General features: G+C 42.5%; 2 protein-coding genes and 1 non-coding gene across 3 annotated transcripts, besides 1 other annotated feature; 2 read left to right on the top strand and 1 right to left on the bottom strand.

The window, feature by feature from the left end:
• Window positions 1-818: 818 nt before the first annotated feature.
• Window positions 819-1,052: a long terminal repeat.
• Window positions 1,053-1,114: 62 nt separating this feature from the next.
• Window positions 1,115-1,218, top strand: KLTH0H12826r. The gene is made up of 2 exons: window positions 1,115-1,151; window positions 1,174-1,218. It is a non-coding gene; the product is annotated as a tRNA-Ser (tRNA).
• A 420-nt stretch (window positions 1,219-1,638) lies between these two features.
• Window positions 1,639-8,037, bottom strand: FAB1 (1-phosphatidylinositol-3-phosphate 5-kinase; the record flags this gene model as incomplete). The annotated part of the gene is made up of 1 exon (XM_002556375.1): window positions 1,639-8,037. The coding sequence occupies one exon, from the start codon at window positions 8,035-8,037 to the stop codon at window positions 1,639-1,641; it is 6,399 nt and encodes a 2,132-aa protein (XP_002556421.1).
• A 1,594-nt stretch (window positions 8,038-9,631) lies between these two features.
• KLTH0H12782g (uncharacterized protein) lies at window positions 9,632-10,606 on the top strand (the record flags this gene model as incomplete). The annotated part of the gene is made up of 1 exon (XM_002556374.1): window positions 9,632-10,606. One exon carries the CDS (start codon window positions 9,632-9,634, stop codon window positions 10,604-10,606), a length of 975 nt encoding a protein of 324 aa, XP_002556420.1.
• Window positions 10,607-11,072: the final 466 nt, after the last annotated feature.

Genomic DNA, 11,072 nt, shown 5'->3' with positions numbered 1-11,072 from the left:
CTGATTCTTAGTTAAGCACATTTATTCTCATAAAGAGCTTTTTGATCTTCTGCATTTCTAAAAAGGAGGCACCCTTTAATGCAAAGGCCTCGCTTCACCATAATAAAGAAAGAGCAGTTTAGACTATGTGGCGCTGAAAAGTGCCCAATCCTCCCTCTTGTTGAAGGCGGCTTAGCGGTTTCTATTCACATAAGCGACGAACAGGCTTTACGCATTCAAAACATTGGGACAACGAAATGTCATGAAGGGCAAAGCTGGCGTTACTATGCGTCCCGAAACTCAGGATCGGTCGGCTTTTTCTTTAGGGCTAGCAACGAAGCACATGTTGAGGGTTAGTCGTTATTTAAACATAAAGCTTTCACAAAATTTTCACTTGATACAATGTGGTAATGCTTCTAGCCCTGATTCTCCAACGCTCTTCTTGATGCTCTCCTGCCAGCCAATAAGCCTCACGCTAGGCTAGACATTTCGACAATGTATCATCTAAAACTACAATAATCCTCCTCGAAAGCTTTGTTTTCTTTAAATGAAAAGGAAAATTCCCGTCTATTTCAGTCTATACTGCAAAATCGGCCCGGCACTTCAGCTCCTCTAATGCCACTTTAAAAACGGTTTATAACTTTGCAACCCGCATTGAAAAATGACACCGCACCGGTTTTTAAGGAAGACCAATAAGCATTTAACAAGCCGTGAAAACGTGCGAATGTTTTAGCACAGATTTGACAGTTCCAATGCATGCAATTTATCTCGAAGTACTAACTTTATCTGCGGCTAGCCCACCTGATAATGTTTGATTTTGATTTGGAGATTGTGGTATGTTATTATGAGCTTCTGGATTATGATGAAGTTGGCGGTTAGTAGCCTCTATACAGTCGCGACTATTCTTCTATCCGAGGATAACTTCTTCCTTTCTTCTACTTAATCTCATACTGGGCCTTGGATGCAGTAGTACTTATAGTTATAGATCCGGAGACCTAGAGCAAGCCTCATTATCTCTGATGTTGTTCATTCGTTGTCTCAGAATATCGTTGTTCCATTATTGTTTTATGACGGAGATTTTAGATAACAACTAAGTTGATAGATTTAGCTGACGTTTCTCACTTCAACATCAACAGTCCCAGTGGCCGAGTGGTTAAGGCGATGCCCTGCTATTCGATATATCGAAAGCAAGTTAGGCATTGGGTTTTACCTGCGCAGGTTCGAATCCTGTCTGTGACGTTATTTTTTGAATTATCGCAAGACTTCTAAATAACGGTTTTGCACATTTGCTTAACGGCAGGGCTCCAGAGTTGCTAATAACAAGCAATAAATGCTAACATCTCTCTTTTTTGGAGTTTTCTAGCGATGTGATTCCAATATAATCATTACTGTAATCCTTGCGTTCTGCAGTCACCTGCTCTTTGAGACTACATATAAACAGAAACTATATTTCTACAATATAACATACCTGGCAAACGAGAGCAGTGCGAACTACCGCGGCCGTGAAGAGATTGGGGGCGTTATTATAACTGAAAGCTTCGGTGTACCACAGCGCACAAGATTAATTAAAAACCATCTATATTTGAGCGCGGACACGTCTAAGCGCAATAAATCTTGAGGCCAAGTACACTTTAAAAGATGTGTTGACTGTACATTCCATCAATCATGAATCTCTTGAAACCAAGGGTCGGGAACCATTAAGATGTACCGCTCCATTGCTTCACGAAACCTGTTTTTATATTGTCTTGGTGTGACAACGGTAGGTTCTTTCGTACTACCTCCGACAAACCCTCTTTCTTTGACCCAGCTTTCAAGTTTCTTATCCCAAGTGAAAGTTCTTATAAAATCTATAATGCCAACTGTCAGGGTATGGTTGTTATTGTCAACGCCAATAACTAAAGAGTAGTCCATGACGTTCATTTTTGCCAGAAAAAGGGTATCATTCCATAAGGATGCTCGGAGTAGTTTCTTGTCATATTCGCGCACAAAAATTGGGGATTCGTAGATGTATTCCACCATGTTTTCGTCTAACAACACTTCATTCTCTTTCCCTGTCTGTTTGACATGTCTGTTTCTCATTGACCCTTTCAGGTCAAATATTCTGGATGTTTTCTTGTCATAAAAAAGGTTTTCCATAATAATGACATCCATTTTAAAGCTTTTTCCACTGTCTGAATTCTTTGTCTGAATCTGGTAGAGACCGAAAACTTTGGCTAAAGCCGTGGGCAAGTCGTGAAACATTGCTTGAGCCATGTATTCAAAATAGCTAGGAGCGAACTTGATGAAAGAGTCGAGCTCAGTGTGTGAAAGTTCCTTGATCACGAAACGGTCGTCAAGAGTTTTTAAGAACGCGCTTCCGCTCTTACCACCGCTCGAATCCCATTTGACACATCTTGAAAGACTTTGAATGAAATTTTCTTCGCAACTGCAAGTTTTACGGAAAGCATCAAACTGTTCGGCGAAAAATATCTTGCAAGACATAACAGAGCTCCCATCTTGAAACTGGTAACGTAGATGCATGGCAGTCTTTTTTGTCATAATTTTTTCTGAATTGGTTTCTTCTGTCTCCCCAGTGTTCGAGTTTTCTACGTCGTTTCCGTCCGTCTTAGTATCTTCTCTGGGCTCAGGTGCACTCTCAGTACTTGATTCTTTATTTTGGAGACTAGAATTCTTGTTGGCAGCGGTATCATTACTGAGGAGGGATTCATTAGCTTCTCCACCTTCTGATATTCCCTGTGCGTTCGTGCCACATGGAGTGCTGTTATGTGGCTCTGCTCTATTGCTGCCATTTTTCTCCCCTTCTGAAGAATTGGAAACCCGCATTTTTTGCAAGTAGTCCGAGGAGCTCAAGCAAAACGAGATGAGAGAGCAGGGCTCATCTTCCCGGATGATAACTGGACTATCAACAAAGATGTGTTCGGTTGATGCGGTAGGATAATCCAAAGACTTCCACAGAGTAGCAGAACGATCCGCCCAAAAATTTGCCAGGGTTTTCATCAGCGACGATTTTTCCGGTTGACTTTCTGGATCTAATTTATGCATTTTGGCTGCGGCAGGGGTCACTACTGGTGATAATGCTTCCCCGCTTTCGTGTTTTTCAGTTAAGTTTTCACTTGTGGATCCTTCGTCACTCACAGATTTGTCTTCTTTTCGAAGTATTCTCTCTCCCCATTGATGAATTGAATGCTCGAGCTTGTTTTCTAATTCGTCATTTGAGGAACAGTGGCTTTTGGAAGCATTAGTGATATTTTTCCATTCCTGGCGTCCGTTAGCGAACGGCAACTTTTTTCTTCGCGAATCTGTGTGAAGAGGGCCATCGACAGCGTCTTTTGCATTTTTGTAGATTTCGACTATAGGCTTGGAAGGCTCGACTCTCAGAGCTTTGTACTTGTTTTTGTTAAGCTGTAATCTTTCGAATTCCCTTTGCAACTCGAACTCCTTGGACAAAGCGTCGAAGTGTATCTGGTCAAAAAAGTTTGCTAATTGGCCAACTTTGCTACCCGAACCATATTCCTTTGAATGAAGACTATTAAAACTTCCACCGCTGCCGTTACTAAGGCTTCTTAAAGAGTTTGAATTCTTAGCAACGCTATCAGATAAATCAATTGGCGGTCTCGCTGTGAGTATATCTAGGGATGGGCGAACATCACTGGTACTACCCTGAACTTTCTTCTTGCTCCCTATAAGAATGTCGTCTTTTGGTAAAATAGCGGAATTATCACGTGTATTGATTTTTTTGATATTTGGGGTGGTTTGGCGATGGGTGATGGAGGGCCTGTGAGCTTCTTTAAAAGTCTCGCTTCTATCTTGGTATAAGCTCCCGAGCTTTCCAATAGTAGTTGAACCCTCGAACATATTGCTCAGGCGTTTGTCGTTCGCAATTTCGTTTTTTGTCACATCTGATCCTGTCTCATGTGCCTTTTGTTGAGTAGCATCGGACGTTGTTAATTTCTCTGTAAGAGTGATTTGCTCTTGGTCCGTTTTTGCGGCATCTGTAAAAAGCTTTTTGAGCTGAATAGCAGTAATTCTTGCAATGTCGTTCTCAGAAGGCAGGAACGTTTTCCCGAACTCGGAAAACTCTGAATCCCACCCTGCTGCATTGTCGTGCAAGGATCTTATTGTAGCATTCAAAGGAAGATGCTGATCTCCTGGTGTGTTTCTGTAAATGCTCTCGGTGAGGTCGATCAAAATTTCTTTCTCCTTTAATACTCGCTTTTTAAGCTCTTCAATTTTTCCTTCAGCTGCCACGGCTCTGTCGCTCGACATGCTGTCAAGCTTGATTCTTAGCAGCCTATCCGAAACACTTGCATAGAAGTTGTTGATCTTTTCCAAAATCTGGTAATAAAGTTCGACTTTGAGTTTGATATCAATATTTGGCTTCCAGCTTATTTGTGACCGTGGTGTTATCAATTCGTGAACGTCAACGTTTGAATACTCCATTCGCACCATCAAATCATCGTAGCTAAAGTACTTGACATGATCCTTAGCAAAATCGTGATTGCAGTTTCCTATCGTCTTGATCCCTTCACCCCGACTCCAAAATAATAGCTCGAGATACTTTCCAAAAGAATAGTTCCAAGTTTTCTTGCTCATTTGAAGGATAGGCGTGGAGCTGCTGCACTCTTTGCAATAGCTCCACGTTAAAAGGATGTTTTTCAGGGACGGAAGCCTACTCTGGAACCTTTCGATAAGTACATCAACCTTACCTGTCCCGTGAACATAGCTCCTATAGTGATCCAGAAGGATCCCACCACAACCATGTAAACACGTGCAATTAGCAGTGGCAACAATGTTTTCTATAAACTGCCCAATAGAGATGTCTGTATCCCAAAAGTAATCGATGCTGACAAGTTGAGGCCCAACACACGGGGTGGCAGTCTTCTTCGATATCATCGAATACAGCACATGAATTGTTTGGTGGGTGCCTGTCCCAAGCATGTTTTTTGAGAGAGCGTAAGACAATTCCCATTGCCGGCTTCTCCACTTGAACCGTGCTTTTAAATCTTCAACATCCTTTTTATGGACAAACTTCACCAAATTTTTGAAGTCTTGGTTTGTAAGCGCTGACTCCAAACCCAAATCTTGAATAGTTTTCTCTAGATCGCTGTTAGAATTCGTCGAAGTCGCAGCTAAATCCTTACTTTCGCTTTCCTTTCTGATCAGCTCCGATTCAAGCTCTCGGGCTTTTCTCAGAAGAAACGGCATTGGGAATTCAACGGTAGGCGATACTGAGAGAATCCTTTGGTGGAACTTTTCGATGAAGTCAGCAAAATATTGGGGCGCAGCAGACTCCAGCTGCTGTTTATGTGATTGTTTGTATAGCTCAACAGAGAGTTGCAGAAAATTGTCATTGAAAAACGAGCTTTCCAGTTTAAGGGAAAATACTGCATATGCCATAAATTCAGTAATATCTTTGATTTTTTGCAGGACGTCAAAACTGGATCCTCTCAGGAGGATTGTGCCGCCCAACGAAGCTTTACATCCTTCGAGGAAAGTGTAAGATTTTACTAGGTTACCGTAACAGAAAGTGCGCACCTGGAATGAAGCGCAAGTTCCAAGTTTTACGCTAGTAGCCAGTTTATCAACAGTGATTGCAATGCTTGCCTCCGTTAATTTTGCAATTCGTTCCATCACTTGTGGCTTCATGTTAAATTGAACAAGTATCCCAGCGTCATTCATCAACTTGAGTGCAAAGCCACTGACGTTTGCACCAACGAGAACAACATCAGGGTTGAGAGATTTCAGTCTCAACACCAACTTTCTGAGGTACTCTTCTTCCTGTGCCATAATAGAGTCCAGGCTCATAAAATGGTTTTCGTTTTTCTGGTACTCCAAAGGAAACATTATGAGCAAAATCCTTGGGTTCGTTAGGCATCGCGGCATAGACTTAAGAGGTATATTTTTGGAATAAACTACGCCATTCACGAACCTTGAGTTACTAATGAAAGAGCCCCCAATTCGTTTTATTTTGATGTAATACTGCTTGAAGTCCAGGCCGTTCATATTTCTAGCGTCAAGCTCAATACCCTGTAGCGAGGATAATATTGATTTGAATACTTCAATCCATTCGTTTAGGTCTTCGACATCCTGGTCTTTCAAGACTTGGTTGAGTAAAGCGTTCATGTGGAGCTGCGCGACATCACTTAATTCGCTTTTGCTTTCTTGCGATTTGAGACGCAAAACAGAGGCTGTTGATATGATACGCCTCATGTCCCGGGATCCGGTGCTGGCATCATTTCGAGGATGCGGTCTCTCAAGACACAGACTTGATTCATTCAAGTTGAAGTAATCTTCGTCATTATTCAACGCGGGCTTCAGGAAAGGGCTGCTTTGGTTGAAAAATTCAAACTGCTTTCGTACAACACTGTTACTAGCATGCGAGCGGCCTTTAAATTTTCCGCGAGATTTCATTCTTTGTAAGGACGCCTGAGCTCTTTGGAACGATTTTGTTGTATTTCGCATGGGCCGCATATAATGCTGGTCTTGGTGTGAGTCGTTCAGCGCAGCATATAAAGACATCGACCGCTCGTCTTCAGACCCATCGTCACTAATCCCCGATTCGTTATCAATTATAGTGTCTTCCTGATGCGATGGCAAGATCGGTGATGATTCTGAGCGGTTTATGTGAGTTTGTTCGGTACGAGAATTCCTCGAGTTGTTCCCGTTGAGATAGTCTTGAAAGTTCTTGGTTCTATAGTTGAATTCGAATTTAAAATCATTGTTGGACAAATTAGCAATAACTGAGCTAGGCGACCTCGATGGTTGCTTGTATACTTCATTATTCCCTCCATTAGGAGCAAAACTTGACATTGAATGTTTAAGGTGTGGGATGTGCGCCTCGTGGGCTTGGGAGCTGAGGGCCGAAACGTGGCCGTGTGATCCTCTGGATCCTTTGGTATCAATGGTGTAAGGCGGCAGTATGTCAACGTCTCTGATAGTGTAGACATCCCTCATGCTGCGCCAATGGCGTGAAGCATCCCCTCGCGAGCTAGGGCTTGATCGACTAGGTACGGATATCTCAAGAGACCCACCTTGTCTGGTAGCAGGAATTGCCATCTTAGGTGGCGGTGGAGGTGTAGAACGAAAAACTTGGGCTCCTTTCTTATCTGCCAAAATGCTTTGGACTTCATCATCTTCTAGAATCAGAACATCAGTGCTAGGTAGTCTTTGATCGAGAGATGATTCTACTTGATCTTCGTTGGTACTTTCTTCATGCTCTTCCGCAGATGATTCATCACTTGAATCTTCTAATGTATCAACGTCAGTATGACAGTTCCGGCAAACTCTCATTTTCCCGTCGTGTTGGAACTTTCCGCCATCAATAAGAAAAGTGCAGTTGCCACAGAAAATCTGGCCGCAAATACGGCAGTGGTGTTTACGCCGAAACGTTGTGAATGGCTTAGCGCACGAGAAGCAATCTTTTGCACTCTCGTCTTTCATCCAGTATTCTTTAGACAGCACGCTTTTGGAAGCTTTACTGCCATTTTTGTAATTATGATAAAAACCGAAAAGGAAGCTTTTGGAAAATGAAGCTGTCAACGATGAAGAGATACTCTTTACTGATGTTCTGTCGTCGCCCTCGAAGTGCGTGGATCTATGGCTTGGCGCTCTGATGGGAATAGCGTTAGGTGTTTTCATGTGATAGATGCTTGATCTTTTGGTGCGAGCGCTACTTGCTAGTGGAATAGAGTACGGACGCAGTTGCTGGTTAGAATTCCCTATTCCGCTATGCAATTCTAGGCCCATAGATTTTCTGTTTGAAGGTGTTCCTTCGCTATGCACTTTTGAAGCCATACCTTTACTATTTCGTGGGGAAACGCCATTTTGCGATTCATGAAGAACTGGCTCAAGCCCATGGAAGTCTTCGCAGCTCTCCAATGTGTGGGGCGGCCGGTTATTTGTGCTGGTTGATTCATGCTCATCAGTATTTGATACTTCTAGTTTTGCTGGGAGCGATATATCACTAAGAACCGGATTAGTGTCTAAGTCGGTTGTTGTTTTTGGCTTCAGGGACTTTTGACTCAAAAACTCTGGGGCTTCCATTCCCGCTGAGCCCATAGCCAAATTGGGTCTTGTGAGTTAGTCTGCGCCAATTCCGCCCATCTGAGACGGTGCTATCATGACTTTTAGGTAAGATAAACTTTATGAAAAATAAAAAGGGAAAATGTGACTGGGGTAAAAAAACAAAGAGCGCGGTTAATTGAGATAGTGTCGAGAATTTGCTTCTTAGCAGAAACCCTTAGCCGTTTCGAACTGGCTACTGGGTTAGCTACTTATACGGTGCCGCGCGTACCCGTATTTTATTGATAGCCCCTGCATCACAACGCTGTTTCGCACCACGCAAATTTTGGGCTGATCGTACTATATCAGTTTCTTCTCGTAGTATTCATCTTCCTCCGCTACATAGAAGTTAAAACTTGCTGGAAGAAATCAAGATTTTACTCGAACGAGCCGGCTTTTTCAAGATTCGCGTTCCCTACACTCATCAATGAGACTGATAATAGGCTGCTTCTCGACAAACGGGGATCCGAGTTCACAACACCTGTCTGACAAACATGCAATAAAATCACTCACCAACCTGGACTTTTGTACTAGCTCGTCATTGGCCACTGAGCGTAGAGGTTTCAGCATATTAGCTCCCTTATATACCACTACTTGCCCTATTTAGCAGAGTACTTCGTAAATGCCTCTCGTAACGTAACTCTGAAGGTGCGGCTTTCGAAACTTTCTAGACAAAACAACTGTTAATACTTAAGGTTCCGATTGCCTTAAAATTTGCAAACATGTATCCCACAAACTTCCCTGGAAAGTCCTATTGATGTCTACAACAAAGAGCTGAACTTGAAAATAGTGTATGTTGAATAGCCATTTGACGCCAAGCCCGTCTTTTAACAGGGATCATAATATTTTACCGCTCTCTGAAGTAGCAGTCTGTTTTCCTTGTTTTCGAGGCTGGCGCTTTAAGGCTGCAAGGCTCGGAGAACAGAACCAAAGCATTTTGCTATTTTGGTTTAAGCATGCCAAAGAGGGAGGAGCACGTATGAACGTTTTGGGCCGCCTGAGTGTAACCCGTTTAGTTGATGATGCCGCAAACCCTTTTTTTAGTTTAAAAATATAATACTTAAACGGTGGTTTGGGATGTCAGTTTGTGAAATTAATGTCAAAGGTTTCAATTCGCGAAAAGGCTATTAAGCTCAGTCGCTATATATAAGGTGGCTCGGTCTGTGCTGTACACGCACGAAAAAGAGTGGTTTTTGAGTTGTTCTATCATTGTTGTGCATGATTTGGGCTCTCTTCGCAAGTGGTGAGCCATGTAATAAATGCCGCACGCGCACTCCCGGCGTTCTCTGAAAGCATGCCTTTTCTTTCCGCTGGGCCCTCATGATGCTGCGGCTTGTTGGTAGCACCAGTTGATCTTAAGCTAGTAACTCATTATTCAATAAGCGCCAAACGACAACGATTTCTTGGACCGCTCCAATTTTATGCTTATGTAATTAAATGGGTTTTTAAAGTATTTACCCTCAAAACACAATTTCCACTTCGAATGATTCTAATTGTAAGCACCGATGTTAACGTCCATAACTAATAGTGAGCCCTCGAATAGGTTCACAAATTCCACTGGCGTCATTTGAAGCGGCAGAGCATCTGTGTCATGAAAAGCCTAAGGGCTTTCCTCGTTGTTCTAACTCTCATACAGGCTTCCTTAGGAATTCTGTTTGGGAAGGAATTTTATGACAATTCACTGGATCGCAAGCTGAGCTTAGATCCCAGCACGTCAGAAAGTCTGCTCATTCCTTTCAATATTACGCGAGTGCCTGGAAGCTCAGGCTCCGAGAAAGTTCAGGAATTCATCACAAAACATTTCAAGACCTTGCAAAGCGATTGGCTGATTGAGCCCCTGCAATTTGCTGAGAACAGTATAAATTTCACAAACTTGGTATTCACACTTGGAAAAAATGCCAGCAGTTATCTCATGCTGGCAGCTCATTACGATTCCAAAAAGTCCCCCGCGGGGTTCATTGGTGCTACAGACAGCGCAGCTTCTTGTGCAATTCTTATGTACATCTCTGAGTTTCTAGATAGTCTGGAGACTGGGATTAATGCTGGCCTTGAAGAGAGTTTTTGGCAGGGGTCTAAAGGTCTCAAAATAGTTTTTTTTGATGGAGAGGAGGCTTTGAATCAATGGACATCAGAAGACTCCATATACGGAGCGAGAAACTTGGCATCTCTCTGGAAAAGGGATGGTACTATTGAGAAGATAGAAGCAATGATATTACTCGACCTACTTGGGAGCAAAGATCATGTTACGGTACCAAGCTATTTCGAGCAGTCAGATATGATGTACAAGAAGATTGTTGAAATCAAGACGCAAAACACTGACGCACTTCCCTTTAAAGAAGAATTGCTTGACGTTTCTGAACGCAAGTTTGTTGAAGCTAAAGGAAATTATATTGAGGACGATCATACTCCCTTCTGGCAGCATGGTATACCAGTATTGCATTTAATTCCTATTCCCTTTCCATCTTACTGGCATACTATAGAAGACAATTTTTCCAACTTAGATGAAGTGAAAATAAAAACTTGGGCCATTCTTCTTTGCGAGTTCCTTTACGATAGATTCGACTAACCATGGCCAGGCAAAGCTGACCTTAAGATTTTGGTCGTCCGCGTCTGACACTTTTCCGAGGGCACCGGAGCCCCTTAACTCTTCATAGACAAGTTGTTGCCATTTCTTTAGTCGAAACAAGCTGACTTCAGAGGCTTTCCCATCTGCAAGAGTTTTAAAGTTCACGCATGGAGGCATGTGTAACCTAATGCAGCTCTACAGCCTTTGAATTTAATTCGAAGTTGTAGACGGGTTACTGAAAACGCGGTCTCTCGGCTTAATAACACAAACACAATCAATTATATGAGAGTTGATAGAACTTTCTCGTTTCTTTTATGGCAATTAGAAATGGCCTTGTAACTTGAGGCGGTCTTCAAAAATTATAATATAGCCAAGGTTAAAACTTGCCAGTTTCCCTCAGTGGCTGGCCCATAAAGTTCACTTGTCTCTGCTATTTTTGAAGAAGTTATTTTATTAGCAGCTTTCA

The sequence above is a fragment of the Lachancea thermotolerans genome (genome assembly GCF_000142805.1).
Source record: "Lachancea thermotolerans CBS 6340 chromosome H complete sequence".
In the NCBI taxonomy this organism is placed as follows: Eukaryota; Fungi; Ascomycota; class Saccharomycetes; order Saccharomycetales; family Saccharomycetaceae; genus Lachancea; species Lachancea thermotolerans.
The sequence above is the reverse complement of the archived record's forward strand: the minus strand, read 5'-3'. Positions and strand labels throughout refer to the sequence as shown.